A 21,707-nucleotide genomic window follows, 5' to 3' on the forward strand; every position below is an offset into this window, starting at 1 on the left:
GGAAACTCGTCGGTGATCTGAACAATATCATTTACTTTTGTAAACACTTGCCAAACAGTAACTTATCCTAGTGTATATCCTTCCCTACAAACGCTTCCCACACCCCCATTGGTCCCCCAATATAACACCCCACATAATCGCTGCATGTCACTGAGACTAACTACAAGTAGCTAAGCTACCGCGCTCATTCTGTACAGGGCTGATATCTGATACATAAACACCACACATGGACGACATTATGCAACACAACATGTCTTGGAAAGAGCAAGCTGAGCGTTTCATGGACTTCATGTCCAACGCCCCCACGGCCTACCATGCATGCGATCTTCTGGCCCAAGACTTTGATGCAGCTGGATACAAGGAGTTGTATGAGCGAGACGAATGGGACCTCACGACACACAATAAGTTCTACGTGCGACGAAACGGAAGCGCTATCATGGGATTCGTAATTGGTGAGAATTGGACGCCTGGAAACGGTGTCGGAGTTGTTGCCACGCATACCGATGCTCTATGTGGCCGAGTCAAGCCCATCAGTATCAAGCAGCCTGTGGATGGGTATAATTTGTTGGGTGTGGCTCCTTACTCTGGTGCTTTCAGCTCTGTGTGGTGGGACAGAGATCTAGGAATTGGAGGACGACTGATTGTTCGAGACGAGGCTTCCAAGTCCGTGACTTCCAAGCTGGTTCATGTCCCTTATCCCATTGCTCGAATCCCAACTCTGGCACCCCATTTCGGAGCTCCTGCAAACCCTCCTTTCAACCCTGAGACTCAAATGACTCCTATAATTGGTCTCACATCGTCTAAGGAAGTCAAGGCACCTACAGATGAAGAGAAGCAGTCTCCCATGGTTGGAAAACACTCGATCGACCTGCTCCGAGTCCTCGCTAAACACGCACGCGTGCCAGTGAAGGACATTCTGCAGGTCGAGCTTGAGCTATTCGACACTCAGGACCCTGTCATTGGAGGTCTTAACCACGAGTTCATCTTCTGTCCTCGAGTTGACGATAAGCTGTGCACTTACACTGCTGTGCAGGGCTTCATTGCCGCCAAGCACGACGACAGAGCTCTCAACGTCGTTGCCTGCTACGATAACGAAGAGGTTGGCTCTGGGACTCGTCAGGGTGCTCAGGGAGATTTGTTCCAATGCATTGTTGAGCGGGTCGTGGCTCATGGTATGGACTCCTCTGTAGCCAACCAAGCAGCGGAGTACACTCGACAGACCTACGCCAACTCATTCTTGGTCAGTGCTGATGTGGGCCACGCTGTGAACCCCAACTTTTCTGACGCATACCTTGAGTTCCACAAGCCGCAGCTCAACTACGGAATGACACTCAAGGTATACCCGAATGCTGCTACCACGTCCGATGCAGTTTCCATGGCTTTGATCGAGGAGATTGCTCGACGAACAGACAACAAGACCCAGGTGATGCATACTCGAAACGACACTCGTGCTGGAGGAACTCTGGGTAAGTTCCTTGCCTCAGCTACAGGTATGCGAGCAGTCGATGCTGGTATTGCTCAGTTGTCCATGCACTCTATCCGAGGCACACTTGGTTCCAAGGACATTGCCCTGGGTACTCGATTCTTCCGTGACTTTTACTCCTCTTGGTATGAAGTTGACCAGGAGTGGAAGAATGGTGATATTTGACGAGCTACAGAAGTAATAATTATAACATCTACAGAACTATGACATCTACATTGTATTAGTATGTATCGTGCAATTGTATTATAATAAATATTTCTACTTTCATCTCAGCTCGTTGCTAATGGCATCGTAATGCTCCAGAGCCTCGGCATGCTTTCTGGTGGCCGAGTACTCCTTTTCCAACACCAAAGCGTCGATTTCACGAGCCTCCATATTAGCCTTTCTGTAGGTGGACGTAGAATTGAGGATGTTCTTGTGAGCCTCATTGGCCTCCATTCGTGCCTTTCGATACTCGATGCATTGCAAGTAGAACTTATCCATGTTTTTCTGGTACTGGTTGAACTCCCTGAGATACCGAGCCAATGCGGTATCTGCATCTTCTCCTGAATTGTAGCTGAAACTGGGAGGCAGGGGGGGATCAATGAATTGAGCGTTGTCGGTAGCAAGATCAATATTGAGCTTTGTGTAAGGCGAGGCACCCTGGGGTCTGAAGGCTGACGAGGTGTTGGTGTTGACGGGCTCACTGGTTGTGTTTTTAGACCGTCTGAACCGACCAGTGCTGTTGTTGTCTTCCCCAATAGGTCCCCCCTTCTCAGTTTTCACCTTGTCCCCACCCATCTGATCAATGTTGTTTCGGATTTCGTCCATACCAAAGTTGCCGTTGGTCTCGTTAAACGGGTGGATGTTGTTGATATCAAACAGGGGATTTTGTTTGAAATCTGGGCTCACCTTCTTCGACGGAGGAGCTTCTTCTGCGTTTCGAGGAGTGAAGGGCGTTCTGGAGGCATGATCGGAATCAGAAGTCTCCTCCATGTACGGCTGTCTGCTTCTGGTATAAGTTCGAGAGGTCGGAGGTTTTCGACGTCGATGAGCAGCCACAGGCCTTCGCCGAGGTTTAGCTTGAGGACTGTCACTACCAAGATTGAAGTTGAACATGGAACTCAGCACGTCCTTTTCAAATGGTGTAGAGTCGAACAGACTGGCTCCAAATATGTTGCCCTGAGCAGCTTCATGCTGATCATTACCTTCAAACATACTGGTATCAATATCAGAATCAGACGATGAAGAGACATCCTGAGCATGGGCATCCAGATCATCACTACTGCTGGTTTCCTCCCCGAACATGTCTCGGGCTCTCTGAGACTTTGCCTTGCTCTCATTGATGAGTTCTTCACGTCTCTCCTGATCCTTACGTCGCTGTGCTTCTCTAGCAATCTCACGGTACTCGTCAGGAGACAGCTCTTCCACTTCGTCGTCCGTTCCGGTCAAATCAACAAACGTGCTATTGAATCCAAACGGGTTACGAGTCTGCTTGTAGTTGGGATCAGGAAGGTCATTCTCAGAGAAATCACTTTCTTCTTCAGACTCTTCTTCCTGATCCTGTCCAAACAAAAAGCTATGGTCTTCTCGGAACGATTTGCTCGCAGGAGAAGGCTCACTGGTCTTCATATCAGGCATGGTGAAGTTGAAAGAGCCTGAAGTCGGTTTGTTCTTAGGCGGGGGCTCGTCGTACATCTTGAACTTCTCTCCCTTCCCAGAACTGCTATGAGGTGCTCGTTGTCGCTCAAAGTTGAACGGTGCTTCAGTTCCAGTCGTATCCTTCTCCTGCTGCTGCTGCTGCTGCTGTTCGTAAACAGGCGGCTTAACATTGGGGGTATCTCCGGGTCTATATCGTTCCCCAGATGTGTAACTGTAGCCTGTCTTTCGTGTGAAGCTTGGGTCGCCAGCTGTCGATTTGAACTGCGGAGGTGTCGAATAAGCCTCTTCAAACTGTGACGGTTTCGGCTTGGTTTCCTGCTTAGGTGTGGGCCTGGGCTTCGTTTCAGCTCGCGGTTCGGGCTTGGGTTTCGTTTCAGTCTTGGGTCGAGGTTTGGTCTTGGTCTTAAATTTGTTGCTGCCGCTTCCGCTGGGAGTGCTGTCATAAGCGTACCTGTTGCTGTTGTCTCTCTGGGCGTAGTAGTTATAGGCACTGCTCTTTGATCTGGACGATTTAGAAGATCTGCTTTGCTGCTGCTGCTGCTGCGGGCGTCCATAGGCTCCATAAAAGCCAGAGTAGGCCCAACCGCTGGCCCCGCCAAAGTCGGAGAACGAGTCGTCCCAATGATGCTGTGAAGACGTCCATCCTCCTCCTCTGGAACTGCTAGTAGGCGTACTTCCATAGGAGTAGTAGGCAGTAGACGAGGCTTTGGAAGCGGTTCTCCATTTGGCCTCAGCTTCTCGACGGGTTTTGGCATCATTCAAAACGTTGTAGGCATCATTGATGTCCTGGAACTTCTTGGTGGCTTCGTCTTTGCGGTGTGGATTTTTGTCGGGGTGCCAGACCAGAGCCATCTTACGAAACGACTTTTTGATGTCCATTTCGCTCGCTCCGGGCGACAAACCCAGTGTTGCAAACGGGTTGAGGGTGGACATGGCGCGTTTTGGGCTGAGAAAGAGGTGTCAAACTTGTGGTGTAGTTATAGGGTGCGTCTCTCTTGGGGTCCGTCTCCATTAAATTATTTTGACTTCGATGATGCAGGATATGCCATTATAGTTCGCCACTGTAACTGAAGATCTGTAGAGGGGATGTCGTTTTAGGGGAATGAGATATATTTTCAAGCTGAAAAGTTCTAGATATTGCAGCCTCAACTAGTTTTGTATTTATTTATTTTTTGCTTTTATCCATTCCAACGACTCTCTTAGCGTTAAAAAACTACCTCCATCGTCTAGCTAGTTGTCATGGCAACGGCCCGCCTGCAGTCAGCCTTACCTTAGCTACTGTTACGGAAACTACTTGTAGCCATACACTACAGTACACACACATTGTGCGGGCCCAGGAGGTTCGAGAACAGACGCTGGAAAACAGCAACAAAAACGTTTCATCATGTTCTATGGACATACAGAAGCGTATATTTGAAGCGTCTTCCACTTCTCAAACATATCACACAATGCGTTATAATAAAATGACTTACCTGATTTGCATTATGTGACTTCCGTAGCTACTTGTCCCGGTACATACTGTACTTATAGTGTACTACACTTGAAAGTGTCACCACCAAACGGCTCTCATCTGTCAATGTTGTGGCAAGCTACTGCATTGACTTAACATAGTCCCTGGGGCTCCAAAAACGTCACAGTACCGCTTAATTAACACTATACCCCAATGCCTAGATATCGTCATTTTCAGTACAAGTATGATATACGTATGCTCACTCACTGCACATTCATAGTTAAATCAAGCAAGCAATATTGGGCACAAAATGGGGTTTCTACGGCAGCCATAAATGCAGAGTGTGGGTATTTTGTGTGTATTTTTGGTGGCTACCAATGCACCATGAAGGGTTTTTTCTTTCTTTCTCGCCACCGTCCTCCCTTAAACTCCACAATGGGATTTTCTAGAAACAGGTCAAAAAAACAGGTTGAGTCCGTCTCACTTCAATTATGCGAGGTGGATCGTAAACATGAAGGCGCGTAGGGTAGAAGTCAGAATAATTCAACACGACGAAGTACAAGTACTTGTAGCTCCCATGGCATTACCCTTGTCTTGTGCCATTCGTACAGTATCAAAATGATCTGCTTGGTCTGGGAGGTTCTCTGAACAAGTACTGGTATATATAATTTTATGTCAAATATCACAGTATGGGTTTCCTAGGGCTCATGGCTATATGGATGATTACATGAGAAAAAACTACAATACATTTTTATAGAGAGAAAGTGATTGCGCAAGAAGACTCACAATAACATGAACTTTCGAATGATACCAAATACGACAACTCTACAACACTTCATCACTTGCTGACATCTGAGGTGCTCCTGCTCTAACCCTCCCTATAGGCTTAATCTACTACAAACTGTACAAGGCCATACTTGTACTTGGAATACAGTACATTCGAGTAGCTATACTGTAGTACAAGTATAAGTAAGTACATGGAGTAAATTCAATAAATTAATTAAATATGACTGTAGTAACCATCTACAAACTCACATCATGGGAAGCCATCCAACATACATCAGAGAGAGGTTTTCGGGGTTGATGGCGTCCTGAATAAGATGCTCTACTTCTCCAGAAACACTCAATGGTAACGCTTCCTGAGGAACAACACCCTGGATCTTCTTGCGAACGATACTCAGAGCTTCCTTGGGTCCAGATGCTTGCCTTCGAGGTCCCACAGAGAAACCTGAGTCACCACCGCCCGACTTCCAGTCGTTAATGGGATCGTGAACAAACGACTCCAAGGCAGTCATGATAGTGTACTCATGCTGTCGAAGAAGAGCCAATGTAGACTCACAAGATCGTCTGAAATGACCCTCGTAACCGGTCACGCCCATTGCATCGACCAGGTTCTGAGTAAGACGGAAGGGGACCATTTCAGGCTTAGTTAAACTGAGAGCCTTCTCGAACAAATTGTCGAAATCAACATGCATCACTCCTCCGTCACCCAGTAGCAAAATGTTCTCCAGATGCCGATCACCCAGACCCAGTACATAGCCTACAATGGACATGACGGCCAGTGACTTGGTGAACTTGTCACGAGCTCGCAGCCATTTATGAGGCTCACTGAACTTCTCCAAGAACCAACGGTAAAGCTCCGGTTGGTAGTTCTTGAGAATCTTCAAGAAGACCTTAGCACCGGTCTTCTTTCCCCGGGAGGCTCCATACTCCAACTGCTCAGTCAGAGTACCCCAGTCAATGTCTTCATAGAAGCGTAGAATGACACTCTTGGCAGTTACCGAACCAGACACCCACTCAATCAAACCACAGGAGTCACCAAGAGGAGTGACAAAGTAGGTCTTAATACCCAGAGTGTTCTTAGCAAGCAGCTTGTCAACCAACTGGGTGATTTCCAACAATCGGGCATCCTTTCGAACATCATCCTTGTTTTTCAATAAAACAGGATAGTCTTTGCCATCAGAACCAACCAAGGTGATCTTGAAGGGGTGCTGAAGGGATCGCATAATGGTGACCTTCTCACGGACACCGATAATGGAAACAACTTGTGCATTCGTGTTGGACATGAAATCCTCACAAGGTACACACAAAGGACAGGGAACTAACTTGGGGTTGAAACCGAGATCCTTCGTCACGCGCACCTGACTCTGTTTTGAATTGTATCGAGCCCTAAGTGTATTTCTCAGTGAAAGGGCAAACTTCTCCGACTTATCGACCGTGTTTTTGTTGATGTTGGGGTTCTGCCTGAGAGACCGAAGCAGATTGGATCCTCGGCTTTTTCGAGTAGCATTGCTCGACTGCGACAAAGACAACAGGTGCCAGATGGTTCTGTCAGTGTACTTTTCACAGACGTGAATCATGATGCTGTTCATGACATCGAGGGTGGCAGCATTGTCCATAGCAATTCGAGTCGTCATCTGAGACATTCCGGCATAGAACGTAGACGCAGGAATGTTCTGATGCATAGACGAGATCAACGAATTGATACGAGCCAAAGTACCAGACTTTTTAGGAGACTCTTCATCACCCATATCAAGCCAGGCACTCAGAAGCATAGGCAGAGTCTCAGTAGCATACTTGTTACCCAGCTGTAGAGCCGACACTAGAGCTGTGATCATGGTGAGGGTCAATTGGCCGTTCTCGTATTCATTCACCTTGTTATTTCCATCCTGATCCTGGATGACACCATGGTAGAATCGTGCCAGCTCGTAGTAGGCCTTCTCGGTCTTGGCGAGCTCAGTAGCAGCAATGTAGGTTTTGGAAGCCACCGAAAAACCGACATGTCCACTTTGGGCTAGCCAACCAGCATACAGCAGAGCCACCTCACCATCGTGACCACGATCTTTCTCAAGGGTTCGGAGTGCTCCCTGCATATCTCCTTCCTGCCACTGAAGCTGAGCGTACTCCATACGCCCTCTTGGCGTGTAGACCATGCCTTGAAGAGCAGCTGCAGTAGCCAGCTCCACACGACCTGCATGACGATACTGGGCTGCGAGTTTTGTCCAGATGTGGGCAACTTCCACAGTGGCGAAAGGCAGCTTTGAGACAGAGAAAATGAACTTCCGAATATCTAGAATGTACAGCTGGTCTGAAACGTCCTCAAGACGCTTATCGAGCGCCTCAGAAATGCTTCGGTGATCCTGAGAGAAGCACTCAGCAACTTTGGCGACAGATTCAAAGTCCGCAAGAGCATGTAGCCGATCAAACGACAGCGATAGGGTATGTGGGTTGACGAGATCTCGCTTGACGAAGTTTCGGGCCATGCGAATCTGACTGCTGACACAGTCTGTATCCCCATCTCCAAAGGCAATCATAGCCTGGGCCATGCAGGTAGAGTAAGATTCATGACCTCGGCTCCGAGCAATGTCACACCATTCTCTCACCTTGTCGACATTACCCAACCGCCAAGCAGCCTCAACAGTGATGTCGACTGACTCATTCTCAAAACAGATGAGACTCTTCTCAGCTTCATGCAACAGAGTCTCATACCGATGAGCATTGAGAAGACAGTTGAAGTACTGCTTTCCCTTGGGGAGATGGAAATGCTCCACAGACCAACAACTGAGAGCCAGATCCCACTTCTTGAGCCCCTCATATTGGTCCACCTGCTGCTGGGGAGACAGAGACTCCATCTTGGTGACAATACCGGCAAGCGCGTCCGTATCTTTCATTTCAGAATATACCTTGAACAGCTTCTGGTACACCTCGTCTTTCATCTCGGGAACTCGACGGACAGCAGTGTCGAGATAGAGAACAGTTCGCGAATAACTCTCACAAACCATGGCTTTATCAACCAGCTGCTCACTGTCGATACGTTGCAAAAAGGTGTCCACACGCTTGGCTCGCTGCCTGGTAGCATTCAACTTAAGATCCTTCTTATCAGCAGGATCACCTTCTTCCGGAGGAGCCAGCAAATGCTGCATGTAGACAATAAGATAGTCCACCACTCGGAACACAGTTCGGTAGAAGTCATGAGTCAGCGACCGAGACAGAATCTCCGTAATGGACAGGTTGAGCTCCTTCCGGGTAGCTGTCTTGCAGTGGACCACCACACACGCGAACAAGTAGGGGAACAGAAAGGTGGCAATCTCCGGAGACTGCTTCATGGTTGGCAGCAACATCTCGTAGATCTCCTTCTCCGCCAAAGAGCCTTGCTCCATGATCAAGTTAGTGAGCCACCGACAGTAATTGATGATCCAGTCCTCATAGGGCTCGGAGCACACTGGTCGGTCCTTCCTCTTGCCAGTGTCTTTACCCACGTAGAACGTTGACATCGTGAGGGGAGTGAGAATCAACCGAGTTTCGTTATCGATGCGACTCCATTCGTCCTTTGTCAACTGCTCCTTCCTCAAGATCTCCTGAATACCAATCGCAATGTACTGCTGTGTCTGCACCTCAGTGCTCTGAGAATAACATTTTGAGAGAACGTTCGTGAGTAGGTAGATGCAAAATTCACGACGCTCAGGGCCAGACCAATCCACAACCACAGGATGAGGCGGCTTCTCCATATTGAGGGTGCGTGGAGAATTCAGTACGCCAAGGTTCACACAGGCCAGGTAAGCAACGTCGTTGGATTGATGAGCAAACTCCTGAACCCAACGAACCAGGAGAGCAGCAGCAGGTCGCTTGTCGGACTGTATCTTGCTGATGTTAGTGAAGAGATGAGTCTGCAGACACATTAGAACCCGCCGTGCGACATAGACATTATCATGGCGAGGGGTAGATATCAGGTAAGCCAAATGTTCATCTGCATCTTCCTTGGGGTGCTCAGAAAGTGCAATACCACTCTTATTGATAAGCTGTCTATCACGGGAGCCAATCAAACTGAGCCAGCCAGTGAAAAGAGAAGCAATCAGGTAATGCTCTTCGGGAAGGTACTTACCCAAACAGATTAACAACTCCACACAGGACGATCTGAGCTCAGGAACCTCAATGGCAGACTGAAGACAAACAAATAGCTGCGGGAAAATGGCCGAGATCTCTTTGGAAACAGACAGTGTCACCTTCTGAAGCGCCCGTAAAGCACTGGTCTTCTCATCGACGGTATGAGGGTTCTCCAAAATGTTGGCCACATGCAACATAAGGGACAACATAGTGCCCTTGAGAAGTGATTCGGGGTTAGTGTTTCCCCAGGTTGCAAGCACACCGAGAGCAGCATCAACAGGCTCACTATCGGCCTCTTCCCACCGACACAAGATACTCAATAGCACTCTTGATCTGACACCATGCTCAGCATAGATGTCGTGAACGTCCCGTTGAATACCCGCCCAGTCAAGCATCTCCTTGATTTCGCCAGCGTAACGTCTCTGATACTTGATAACGGCCGCTGCAATCACCTCAGGAATGTTTCGACGAACAACCTCCGCCACTGTGGTAGATGACAGCTCAGCAAGATAGTCAATGAGCCCTCGCTCTTCAAGAACGCCAATTGGAACCACATAACGCTCAATCAAACGGGACATTTCGACATTGCTGACTCCAACACACACCGCCAACACATCACACACTTTCTTGCGTGCTGCGAATAGTCCAATAACCTCCCAAAACTGGCCCAACAAGTCCAGCGGCTTCACCTCCAAAACCCATGCTGCACCCACCACAGCCGCAACTGCTCGGCTTCGAAGCAGCTCATCATCCTGTGCAAAGTATTCGACCAGACTGTATAGAGAATAGCTCAGAGTAGCACCCGTGGCCTTCTTGGCAGCAGCAGCCCAGTATGAAATCTTGTCTGACGGATCCATGGTGTCAATTACACCTATAAATTGGGGATGCGAGGCGAAATCAGCCAGGTAGTCAGGTGCCCGTGGATCTCCAGGGTTCTTCTCAATCCAATCAACACACTCATCAATATCTGCAAACTCCAGATCCTCAGTCTCAGCCGTAGTGTATCCATCTGTTCGGTCCCATCCGTTGGTGTACTTGGTATCTCCAACGATTGACGTAGTATCCCAGCCCCAGAGAGAGGCCGCACTGAGTAGGTGACCCAACCACAACGGGTTGGGGTCAGCATCAGCTAAAACATATAGTTCAGTCCATGCTGCCAGCCCTCCTGGAGGCGGATGTGTTTTTCCCTTCACCAAAACCTCCAACAAATCATACCACAAGTATCTCTCATCGTCATTGAGAGCATGGAACCATGGCAGCATACGGTCAACTGCATAGTCTCGAGCATCCACATCAAATGTCAAGTATGATATGAGCGCAACCAGACAACCCGGGTGTTCCTTGTACTTTGTGGCCTCCTCGTCGACTCTCTTGAGTAGATCCTTCCCCATAATTCCTCCCCATCCGGAATGTTCAGCCATCTTCCACACCTTGGCCAGCCGTAGGTAAGTGATTCCTCCATATCGATCCATAGTTCGGAAATACGATGCTCGGGTATCGTAAGACGTGTACTCATCCCCCGTCAGTAGATCCATCCACAGATCCTCCACCTCGGTCTTTTGTTTCCATTCCAGCGTTGCCTGCACCACCTGTGCTATTCTCGTTCGACATGTCTCAGCGTCCTGTCGTAAAGCTGCAATAGATCCCTCATCTGTGTTAGTCAAATGATAGACAGCATACCTCCTCCAACCCCTCAGATTTACTCACGTTCCACCGCCAGAGCGGCATCTATGCGTGACATGGCGAGACTTGTGAACGCGTGGACAGGTTCTCATGCGCGATCAAAACTACTTTACATCATGCCTGCCGGTCGTGTCAATTTGCCACCTGACTAGGAAGCTGGGGGGCAGTTATATGGATATAGTAGGAAGACTTTATATTTTCAATTACTTATCAAATTATCTATTGAAAGATACTTCTACTGACGACTACAATGACTGAACACTTCTAAATATTACAAAATCTCATCAAAAAAAGTCCCAAACACTCCCCACAATTTAACTTCGGATTCTTGCATGAAAGTTTAAAAAATCAACCTTCTAAAAGACCCTGATCACATCTCCAAGAAAAAAAATATACATACAATTGACGAGCGCCATGAGAAACCTCCAATGTGTACACCGGGGTATTATCAAACCCGAATCAGTGGAGGCACCTGATCTCAACCTGGTCAAGACCATTTATGACCCTCTTTCAGACGCCATGGTCTTCGTCTTCGACGGCTTAGACACCGTTGAGGTTCAGCAGTTCTCAAAAACCGAAGGTACACAGGTATGGGCAAACTTCCCCGTCAGTGGCCACGTCCTTGCATGCGACTTTTTGTGGGAGTCGCAGACGTGTATGATCTTCCTCAGTGACGGAAACGTTTACAGTGTGGAGCAGGGAGATCAGGTCATCAACCTGGGAGAAATGGAGGGAGTGGAGAGTGCAGCATGGTCCCCCGACCAGCAAGTAGTTGCTCTGGGAGCCAAAGACAAGGTCCTTGTTCTGTCTAGAACTTTCGATCCGCTCTCAGAGACTCCTGTTTCAGTGGACGACCTCAAACTGTCCAGACATGTCAGTGTTGGATGGGGTTCTGCAGACACCCAGTTCCGAGGACGAGGAGCCAAGAGAGATCCCACAGTGCCTGAGCATGTCGATATTGGTCACGTGACTGAATCAGATGAGTCCAACATTACTCTCTGCTGGAGACCTGATGGAGAGTGGCTTGCCCAGTCCTCCTGTGACGATGTAGAGGGAGGTAAGCGACGAGTCGTGCGAGTTTACTCTCGAGATGGTCAGCTCTTTTCTGTCTCTGAGCCTGTTGATGGTCTTCTTGATCTTGTTGCTTGGGGAACTTCCCTTATCGCTTGTGTTGCCAAGCAAGAGGTTGTTTTCTTTGAGCGAAATGGTCTCCGACATGGAGGGTTCCCCATTGGCGACTTTGTCCCTATTGGCATGCAATGGAACTCTACGGGTGAGATTCTGGCCCTGTGGTCCCATGAAACGGTTCGACTCTATACTACAAAGAACTACAGATGGTACCTGAAACAAGAGGTCGTTTCTCGGCTTCCCGGAAACCCCAAGACCCTCACTTGGCACCCGGAGAAGCCCCGAACCATCATCATCAACTATGACGATCACGTTGAGATCCACGAATACACAGACACTGTCACTAGCGAGCCTGTTAACGGAGTCACTTGCGTCATTGATGGAAAGCTGCTTCTTGTGACACCTCTGAAACTGGCCTGTGTTCCCCCTCCAATGTCTAGAGACGAGATCCACATGGAGGAGAACATCGTTGCCGTTTCTTCTTCCGCATCACACATTGCCGTTCTCACAAGAGAGGCTGTGCATATATACGACTCTTTGACAGTGACCCACGTCACTACACACAGGCTTGACTTGAATAACGAGACTGTCAAGGCGGTTGTTATTCACGGAGAAGTGCCTTACGTTCTGGCTGAGTCAGCATCTGCCTCCAGAGTCATTACCCCTGCGAAGAGCTTTCCTCTCCATTCCGACTGCATTGCCTTTGCCAAGAGCCACAAGGCTCCTTTGCTTCAGCTTCTCGACGGATACGTCTATCTTCTACAAGACACTCTTGAACCTCTCGCCAAACTCCCTCGATGTAGCACTATCGCTTACACTGACGAGATCTACGGACTGACCAGCAAGGGTAAGCTCTATAAGGGCGATCAGGTGGAGGCAAGTCACGTGACTTCTCTGCTTTCTTCCGACGATACCTTACTATATACGACAGCTGAGCGGCTCTATCTCGCGGGTGAGTCGAGAGAGATTGAAAAGTCGTCCCTGCTGGTGTCTGTGCATCCTTCCACTTACTCTGTTGTTCTACAGGCTCCTCGCGGCAACCTTGAGACTATCCATCCTCGTCCACTTGTGCTGAAACGAGTTTCTGAGGCTCTTAAGAATCGAGACTTTAAGGCTGCTCTGACCATCTGTCGAACCCACCGAGTTGACCTCAACTTCCTGCATGATCATGATTCTGAGCTGTTCATGACTCACGTCAGCGAGTTTGTTGACCAGGTATCTTCCAATCATCTGGATCTGTTCCTCACCGAAGTTGGAGTCAAGAACAACCCCAAGGGCAACGAGATCTGTGACGCTGTTCTCACTAACACTAAGAACCTGCTAAACCAGATCACCGCACACAGCTTCAAAAACCCCCCAGATGTGGCCGCTGCCCTGGCCCTGGTTGACTCGGAAGAATCACTGGAACATCTGTGTTTCTTGCATGATGTCAACCACCTCTACGATACTTCTCTGGGACTCTACGATCTGGAGAAGACTCTACTTGTCGCACAGCAGAGTCAGAAGGATCCTAAGGAATACCTTCCTTTTCTTCAGAAGCTGCAGGTTATGTCCGAGGACCGTCGAAAGTTCACTATTGACGATCATCTCGAGAAGTATGCCAAGGCTCTTGAGAGTCTTATCGCAGACAAGGCCGAGCACGAAGAAATCGACACCTACATTACCCGACATGTTCTGTACAATGAGGCTCTGAAGCTATACACTGACAAGAGCGATACTCAGCGGGTGCTCAATATTTACGCAGCGTTTTTGGAGTCCACTCGAGAGTACAAGGAGGCTGGTATTATCTACGAATCTCTCGAGAAGTGGGAGGAGGCTCTGGAAGCATACAAGGCTGGTGTCTACTGGGAAGAGGCTTTGTGCCTATGCCATGCTGTTGAAGGGTTCGAAGACCGAGTCCGAGACGTTGCAGATGAGCTGGCTCCTCAGCTTGTTTCCGCCCATTGCTACAAGGAGGCCTCTACCCTTTATGCGGACTACCTTGGTGACATTATGGAGGCTGTTAGATGCCTGTGTCTGGGCTCCAACTTTGTTGCCGCCCGTGCTCTTGCTGCTCGAAAGGCTGGTGGTGAAAAGCAGAGAATCTTTCGGGAGATTGACAGTCTCCTCAGCGATGCGTTTGGTACTCACTCAGAGTTTCTGGCTGACTGTCAGACCCAGGTAAAGAACCAGGTGTCCCGACTTCACGAGGTTCGACAGCTTGCTCAGGTCAGCATGTCTCGAGAACTCGAGCGCTTGGAAGATGACAACATGGTTCCCGACGATATATCTCTGGCTGACACTGCTTCTACCTCTGGAACCTTCCTGACCAAATACACTGGTAAGACTGCCGGTACTGCCAAGACCGGCGTGTCTCGACGAACAGCCAAGAACAAGCGACGAATGGACCGAAAGAAGGCCAAGGGTAAGAAGGGTACTGTGTTCGAGGAGGAGTATCTGGTTGCCAGTCTGGGACGCCTGGTGGAGCGGTTAGAGCAGTCTAAGGTGGAGATTTACAACGTGATCCAGGCTCTGTATTCTCGTGACCGAAGACCTTTGGCCCATCAATTGCAGCAGTCGCTCGTCGCGCTCGCTGCAAGCTTGACCGAAAACGTCCAGTTTGTGTTCAACCGAACCATGGAGGATCGGAAGCGAATCGACGACGATGGCGCTGTCTACTATCTGGATGAGGTTCCTGTTCCCGAAATTAAAAAGGTGGAGGTTTTTGCTTCTCTCTAAAACTTTTGAAGATACGTAAGAATAGAGTGAACAGTATTTCAATGAATATGGTATAATACAGTAGTTACTGAAATGTCAATCACCACATACTGTACTGCATACAGAAGACAGTTCTCTTAAAACTTGTACAATGGAAACAAAAGCTTTCCGCTGCAGTGTACATACTGAACAATACAAGTAAACGGGTAAATATCTTCAAAGAATGTATTAGTCAATAAATAATCATCACACTGTGTTAATATCACATTATGGTCAAGAGTGCTGTTGGAATACAAAGCACTCTGTGGTTTCAAACTGTCCCTCACAAGATAAGAGAGTAAACTTGGACGGTGGAACTCCTCTAATAGCCAAGTTAAGATCTGTCTTGCCGAAATACAAGGGGAATGTAAATATAGCATGTCTCCCATTGGCACTCTGATGGGAATCGGCCTCTTGTGAGTCGTAAATCTGAACAATGGTGTCGTGCTCAGTTTCGACCAATAGCTTGGCGTATCCAATACGTCGCTTCTTGCATTTTCGGATCTCGTCGTCAATTCTGTCAAGCTGATTCAAAGTGAATACCTTGGTGGGAGATGAGGGGTTGGACATCTCTTGGTTGGGAACGAGTCGTGTCTCTGAAATCATGAAGATGGAGCAGGTAGCGTTTTTAGACTCTCTAGTCGCCAGAAGACGTTGGGCGTGAGCCCAGGCCTCGAGAGTGACCTTTTTGGTTCCACCTCCGCGAACAGAAGGGTCATTGAGAGAGTTGATGCTGTGGTCCCAGCCTGGCCATTCAGGAGAGGCAAGACCCAGAGCGATGTACTCAGTATTGTTGCTTGCTCCATAGGTGGAGTTTTCGTCGGGACCACAACCGACAAGAAGCAGAGACAAACGGTCAAGATGTGACATACATGCCAAGATCCCTCGGATGGTCTTCTGAAGCATCTTGATTTGAGTATCGTTACAAGACCCGATAGGAACGACAACTACCAGATCTATGGGGGCATCTACCGGCGTGGCCAGCTTGATTGGCGAAGACAATGGAGGCGTGGCCTCACATATCCGTTTATGGAAAGAGTCGCCGTGGCGATTGCCTCGGAAGAGGTGGACGAGGGTGTTGAACCATTCATCTTGGTTTCCAGGAATGTTTACTCTCAATTCAGGAGAGTTGACGGAGTGCACGAAAATGGACATGTCCTTGCCATTGATCACACTCGCAATGTGTTTTGAAATCACAAGAGAACCCTTGATGACGGATCCCGGGAAAAGAGTCTTGGAGGGGTGCCGCACAGGATAAGAGTTCTCCACAAACAGGACAAGGTCATCAAACAGGAATCCAACCAACGACTTGTAGGTTGTGCCTTGGTCCGTAGAGACCTCCATTAGATCGACACATCGGATGGAACCAGCAGTATTGGGGTCAAGTTTTCCCCAATCAGCAACTGATGCCACAAGATTATCCAGCACAGGGTCATGTCTCTCGGGACCATCTCTGGGAGAGACCTGTTCATGGTAGTGAATGAAAGAGTCACGACCACCATCGTACTCGTCAGGAGTGACGTCAATCTTGAGGTTCATGTAAGAGAACCCAGGGGGCTTGGGAGTGCCGCGCTGCTTGTTCACCTGTACACTGACGATTGGTCTGACAGTCGAACAGGCTACTGCTGGAGTCTTCTCCTTCGCCAGAGGCCACAACAAAATATCTACCCCTCCTGCCGCCTTTCCTGGAGACGACTTGATGAGTTGATTGATTACATCTTCTCGTTCAAGCTGACGAGCCTTTCGAAGTCTTTCATGGTAGAGATCGTTCCATTGTGAATCGTCAATTGGCTTAGATTTTTCACCACAGACAGGACAGAGAGGTACGAGGTCCTTGTCGTCTGGTGAGACCACGTCATCGCTGAGGAACTCCATGTAGCACTGTTCGTGAGCAATGTGTTTGCACTCGAGCACAAGCTTTCGCTCGCCAGCTAGAATGAAATGCAGTGGCTCTTCACAGATGGCGCAGCTGTCGTTCTCTACGAAACGGACCTTGCCAGAGAATACAAAGGGCTTGATGGCAGGTGGCGGTGCGCTGTTGAAAGGCTCGAAGCTGTTCTTGGTTGGCGTCTTCTTTTTGGGAGGGTTGGAGTAAGGTGGGGATGTGTAGCAGGTGGATGTCGAGTTGGGTGGAGACATGACAGAGTCAGTGTAACCATGGCCAGGAGATTGTGAGTATGAGGTATGGAAAATTTGATCCTGGGGAGTCTGGATTTTAGTATCGTCAGTCTTACTAGGGCGTCTCTTCATGAATGTGAGATTGAGAGAGTTCCGTAGTCGGCTCCGAGTTGATGTAGGACTCAATGGACTTGTTAGGCTGCCATTGGAACCGTTGTGAAAAGAAGTCAAGCTCTGGTTGCTGGGGAGTCGATGGAGATGGTGAGCCGACGACATTTGTGGGATTGGTAACGGTTTGGCTGTCACGGTGTCGGGCATGGGGTGATTGGTGAGTTTGGAGATATTCAGGGGCTTAACGGATTCGATAGTCGTCATGGCCGAAGAAGTGTGGGTATTTATTGAGGCTGGGGTATGCTGGAAGAGAGAGAAGGAGGGACCTCCCTAGGTATATATTAATTCTGATGATTGAATAGGCCTTTTTCGACAGGTTAATTGACTTTTGCCTCATCGTAGAGCACAAGAGCATTTCTGAAAAGTCACGTTGTTCCTTGTTCCTTTGTCTTTTGGGTATCATTCTGGGGTATACAGGTGAAGAACAACATGCTTCTGCCTCATCACTAACCCCTCTATCGGCGATGCAAGATTGGGTTGCATGATATGGAAAGGTACGCCCATTAAACAAAGAACAACGACCACTTGTACCCAGACTTTCTTCCCCAGATGTCTGCAGTATCTCGATAATTAAAGATCTGTGGCTGAATATTTCTTCCCTGAAGGGGCTGTGTATTGTATTGTCCACCAACAGTAAAACCGGGTATTGCATTAATACTTGTTTTCAGCTGTAATGTAGCTACATAGAGGGCAACACTTGCTTAGCTATAGCATCTGAGATAGGTCAAGTACGTTATTAGGCGAAAAGAACCCTGTCTTCGACATGTCACTTGATCTTGTTAGATTACTGGACGTATCAGAAAACAGCTGACATCTGTGCTTTCGAGGCTCGGTGGCGAAGGGTCTGGTGATCCCAGCTTTGTTTCTAGCTCAAGTCCAGCGATCTGGTGTAGTTTTAGTTGGAATTCCTGAACCCTGAAGGAGGGGTTCTCGCTTTCACACTGTCTACTTGAACTATCATTCGGTGAGGCAAAGGGTCCAACTTACTTGTACTGTATGTACTGTACTTGTCTTGCTCGTATCTGGGATTAGGAATGAAGGCTTGCCCCTGGAAACATGTGCTACTTGACGCGTGGACTGAAGTATGTCAGCGCTTCGGGTAGCGAGTAAGATTTCATCGTCCCGACTAATGCTTGTACTCCAATATTGTAATTCTTCATCAGGTATGATACATCATTTTTCACTATCGGTTCGCTTGATACAACAAGGGGGGCGCCTACCTACTGTACAGTTCCCATGCCCCCGTCTGTACGATACTCTCAGCTATCGTCTCTACAGTATCGGAGCCCCACCACAACAAACACCATGCATCCGTACAGTTACGCGGGGTATTGGAAGTACCACAAGAAAGGATTGATCCCGTGCAATATGTTATAATCTTCTATCTTAGGTAGATGTCCATCCGTCTAGCCATTCTCTGTATAAAATGAATTCACATCTGACAACAATTCTCAGATGAGACTGATTTTCACAGCTCGTATCCCTGTAGATCCTGACACTTTAATATCCATCTGCTATCTTGGCTTGGGTGTAGAGTCAGGTGACCTTTTTTTGTGGTCGCGAATACTTTCCTCGCTAAAGGATCCCAGGGAGCTCTTGAAGTTTTTCCCAGGCTAAAGTTTTCTCTCTCTTCCTACCAGTACATTTCGGACATACCAATAGCGAGCTGTTGAATGCATTCTTTGAGCTACTGTAGCGAAAAATCTGACGTCGTCGGAGTTAGACAGGAGGGTTTAGAACTGGATGAAACCGTTTCCACCGGAGACTACTGGTACGAACATGGCGAATGGGGTAGAGACAGATGCTCTGATGGACAGACAACCAATATTATCCCAAAACAGTATCGATATACGAAAAGATTTTCCAGACTACTTGCCACAAATGCAGCGAGCTGCACATTGATGCGTTCATGCAAGCTACAAGTACGAGTAATTTGACGTATTGGGCACTTCAAGGCAGTCTTTCGAAATGGCCAATCTGGGAGCTCGCTCACCCTCCGAGATAACTGTTGGGCACACCAGCAGGTCTCAGCAACGGTTGAAAATGGGCTCTCAGTTCAACTAATGATCCAAGAAAATACAAGTACGATGTTGTGATTGGTCGGACTACTTGTAGACGACACTAGCCAAAGCGAAAAGGCACCCACCCTATCTGAATGCTGAGCTGTGTTCAGCCCCAACTCGGAATGCTGAACTGTTGTAAGTCGATAGCCGATAGATATATATCGTAGCAAACACAAGTTGTTGACTCAAACGCATTGACAAGGAAGTACAGATCCGAGAAATTGTGCCGTGTCAACTGCTCCCAGGCACGGTCTCAATTGGGGCTATATCTCTGTATAGAGTAAGCCAGGTTGGCCCCCCACCCACGAGAAATGCACCAACCAGTCGGCGAGCTCAACAGCCGTATGGGAGCCTCTCGTTTGATGTATGTGTGACAGGAGGTGTATATTGGGGCTACTGGGTGAAAATAAAAACGCGAGAGAGAATATAGGGGTTTCAGCGAAATCCCAGTGGAGAGACCGAATCATAGTATTATAACTATGACAGTATCGTGCGCTCTCCTCTTTCATCACTTCTCTCCAATATGCGTACCATCTATCACCACTCTCTTGCTTAGCCTCCCTCCCTCCCTCTCTCTCTGTTAGACCCCCACACGCTCAACAGTACTCAATATCCGCGCAGAAAAATAAGGTTGGTGGGACATTTCTCCGGTGTGAGCGATTAGTGGGTTGTGGTGGTGCCCATAGCAGACCTAAAATTGACTCTCCTCACTTGACAACACACAGATAGAACCTGCAACTTCATCCAAGTGGCGCTTTTCTCAATCCAGTCCGTGTGAAAACAAGACAATTGACCATGCTCACTGCCGCTCGACGATCTACACGGCTCACCAGCCGACTCGGCCACCAGGTCCGAGCATACTCCATCGCTGACGATGCCGACAAGGTGAGTATTTTTTTCGCCCATTGCGTTGGGGTGTCGTGGATTTGGGTTACAGGGAGTTTTTCCGAAACATACGCCTCACGAAACACGACGAAACGGACGACACAGACATGCCATCGACGCGGGACCCCTCGGAAATGATTCTACGGATGCCATTACCCCTGGCGGTGGCGTCTCGTTGACGCTGCTGAGATTGTTAATGAGAAACGGGCCTAGAGAAAATCGAACCTCTAGGAACGCATGCACCCGGAAAAATTATTCCTCACCCACCAGCAATCCATCACAAAACGTGGCAAAACAGCTTCAATCGACCGTATACTAACCCCAGAAATGCACAATCACGCTCAAGGAGGATTCTTACACCACCTACATGCTTGATTCTCCCCCTCCTCTCGAGTTCGAGATGACCAAGGGTGAGCTTCTGCAAATGTACAAGGACATGGTGACCGTCCGACGACTCGAGATGGCTGCTGATGCCCTCTACAAGGCCAAGAAGATCCGAGGTTTCTGCCATCTGTCTACTGGTCAGGAGGCTGTTGCCGTCGGTATCGAGAAGGCCATCGACCACGACGATTCTGTCATCACCGCCTACCGATGCCACGGTTTCGCCTACATGCGAGGTGCCTCTGTCCGAGCAATCATCGCCGAGCTGCTCGGAAAGCGAACCGGTGTCTCCTACGGTAAGGGTGGATCCATGCACATGTTCACCGAGGGTTTCTACGGAGGAAACGGTATTGTCGGAGCCCAGGTCCCCGTCGGAGCTGGTCTCGCCTTCGCCCACAAGTACCTCGAGCAGACCGGAAAGGCCACCTTTGCCCTGTACGGTGACGGTGCTTCCAACCAGGGTCAGATCTTCGAGGCCTACAACATGGCCAAGCTCTGGGACCTCCCCTGCATCTTTGCATGCGAGAACAACAAGTACGGAATGGGTACCGCTGCTGCTCGATCCTCTGCCCTGACGCAGTACTACAAGCGAGGTCAGTACATTCCCGGTCTCAAGGTTAACGGAATGGACATTCTGTCCGTCTACCAGGGAGCCAAGTTCGCCAAGGAGTGGACCACACACGGCAAGGGTCCCCTCGTCATGGAGTTCGAGACCTACCGATACGGTGGTCACTCCATGTCCGATCCCGGAACCACCTACCGAACCCGAGAGGAGATCCAGTACATGCGATCCCACAACGATCCTATTTCTGGTCTCAAGGCCCACATCCTGGAGCTTAACTTCGCCACTGAGGACGAGCTTAAGTCTGTGGACAAGGCTGCTCGAGCTATGGTTGACAAGGAGGTTGCCCTTGCTGAGTCCGACCCTGCTCCCGAGGCTACTGCCAAGGTTCTGTTTGAGGATATCTACGTTCCCGGCACCGAGCCTCCTGTGATCCGAGGCCGAATCCCTTCCGAGGACTACTACTTTAAGAACTAAGTAGAGTAGAATGTAATTACTAATGTACGAGCCGTCGTTTTCTGA

At 48.8% G+C, this 21,707-nt stretch overlaps 6 protein-coding genes across 6 annotated transcripts; 3 read left to right on the plus strand and 3 right to left on the minus strand.

Annotated features, from left to right (window-relative positions):
* Positions 1 to 226: 226 nt before the first annotated feature.
* On the plus strand, positions 227 to 1,648 carry YALI1_F27356g (uncharacterized protein; the record flags this gene model as incomplete). The annotated part of the gene is made up of 1 exon (XM_505670.2): positions 227 to 1,648. One exon carries the CDS (start codon positions 227 to 229, stop codon positions 1,646 to 1,648), a length of 1,422 nt encoding a protein of 473 aa, XP_505670.2.
* A 99-nt stretch (positions 1,649 to 1,747) lies between these two features.
* Positions 1,748 to 4,057, minus strand: YALI1_F27395g (uncharacterized protein; the record flags this gene model as incomplete). The annotated part of the gene is made up of 1 exon (XM_505671.3): positions 1,748 to 4,057. The coding sequence occupies one exon, from the start codon at positions 4,055 to 4,057 to the stop codon at positions 1,748 to 1,750; it is 2,310 nt and encodes a 769-aa protein (XP_505671.3).
* Positions 4,058 to 5,605: 1,548 nt separating this feature from the next.
* Positions 5,606 to 11,199, minus strand: YALI1_F27465g (uncharacterized protein; the record flags this gene model as incomplete). The annotated part of the gene is made up of 2 exons (XM_505672.3): positions 5,606 to 11,109; positions 11,166 to 11,199. The coding sequence occupies 2 exons, from the start codon at positions 11,197 to 11,199 to the stop codon at positions 5,606 to 5,608; spliced, it is 5,538 nt and encodes a 1,845-aa protein (XP_505672.3).
* Positions 11,200 to 11,555: 356 nt separating this feature from the next.
* On the plus strand, positions 11,556 to 14,987 carry YALI1_F27470g (uncharacterized protein; the record flags this gene model as incomplete). The annotated part of the gene is made up of 1 exon (XM_505673.3): positions 11,556 to 14,987. One exon carries the CDS (start codon positions 11,556 to 11,558, stop codon positions 14,985 to 14,987), a length of 3,432 nt encoding a protein of 1,143 aa, XP_505673.3.
* A 252-nt stretch (positions 14,988 to 15,239) lies between these two features.
* On the minus strand, positions 15,240 to 17,498 carry YALI1_F27529g (uncharacterized protein; the record flags this gene model as incomplete). The annotated part of the gene is made up of 1 exon (XM_505674.3): positions 15,240 to 17,498. The coding sequence occupies one exon, from the start codon at positions 17,496 to 17,498 to the stop codon at positions 15,240 to 15,242; it is 2,259 nt and encodes a 752-aa protein (XP_505674.3).
* Positions 17,499 to 20,152: 2,654 nt separating this feature from the next.
* YALI1_F27556g (uncharacterized protein) lies at positions 20,153 to 21,662 on the plus strand (the record flags this gene model as incomplete). Its single annotated transcript, XM_505675.3, has 2 exons — positions 20,153 to 20,242; positions 20,568 to 21,662. The coding sequence occupies 2 exons, from the start codon at positions 20,153 to 20,155 to the stop codon at positions 21,660 to 21,662; spliced, it is 1,185 nt and encodes a 394-aa protein (XP_505675.1).
* Between the last annotated feature and the right edge of the window lie 45 nt (positions 21,663 to 21,707).

The sequence above is a fragment of the Yarrowia lipolytica genome, chromosome 1F (assembly GCF_001761485.1).
Source record: "Yarrowia lipolytica chromosome 1F, complete sequence".
NCBI classification, from domain to species: domain Eukaryota; kingdom Fungi; phylum Ascomycota; class Dipodascomycetes; order Dipodascales; genus Yarrowia; species Yarrowia lipolytica.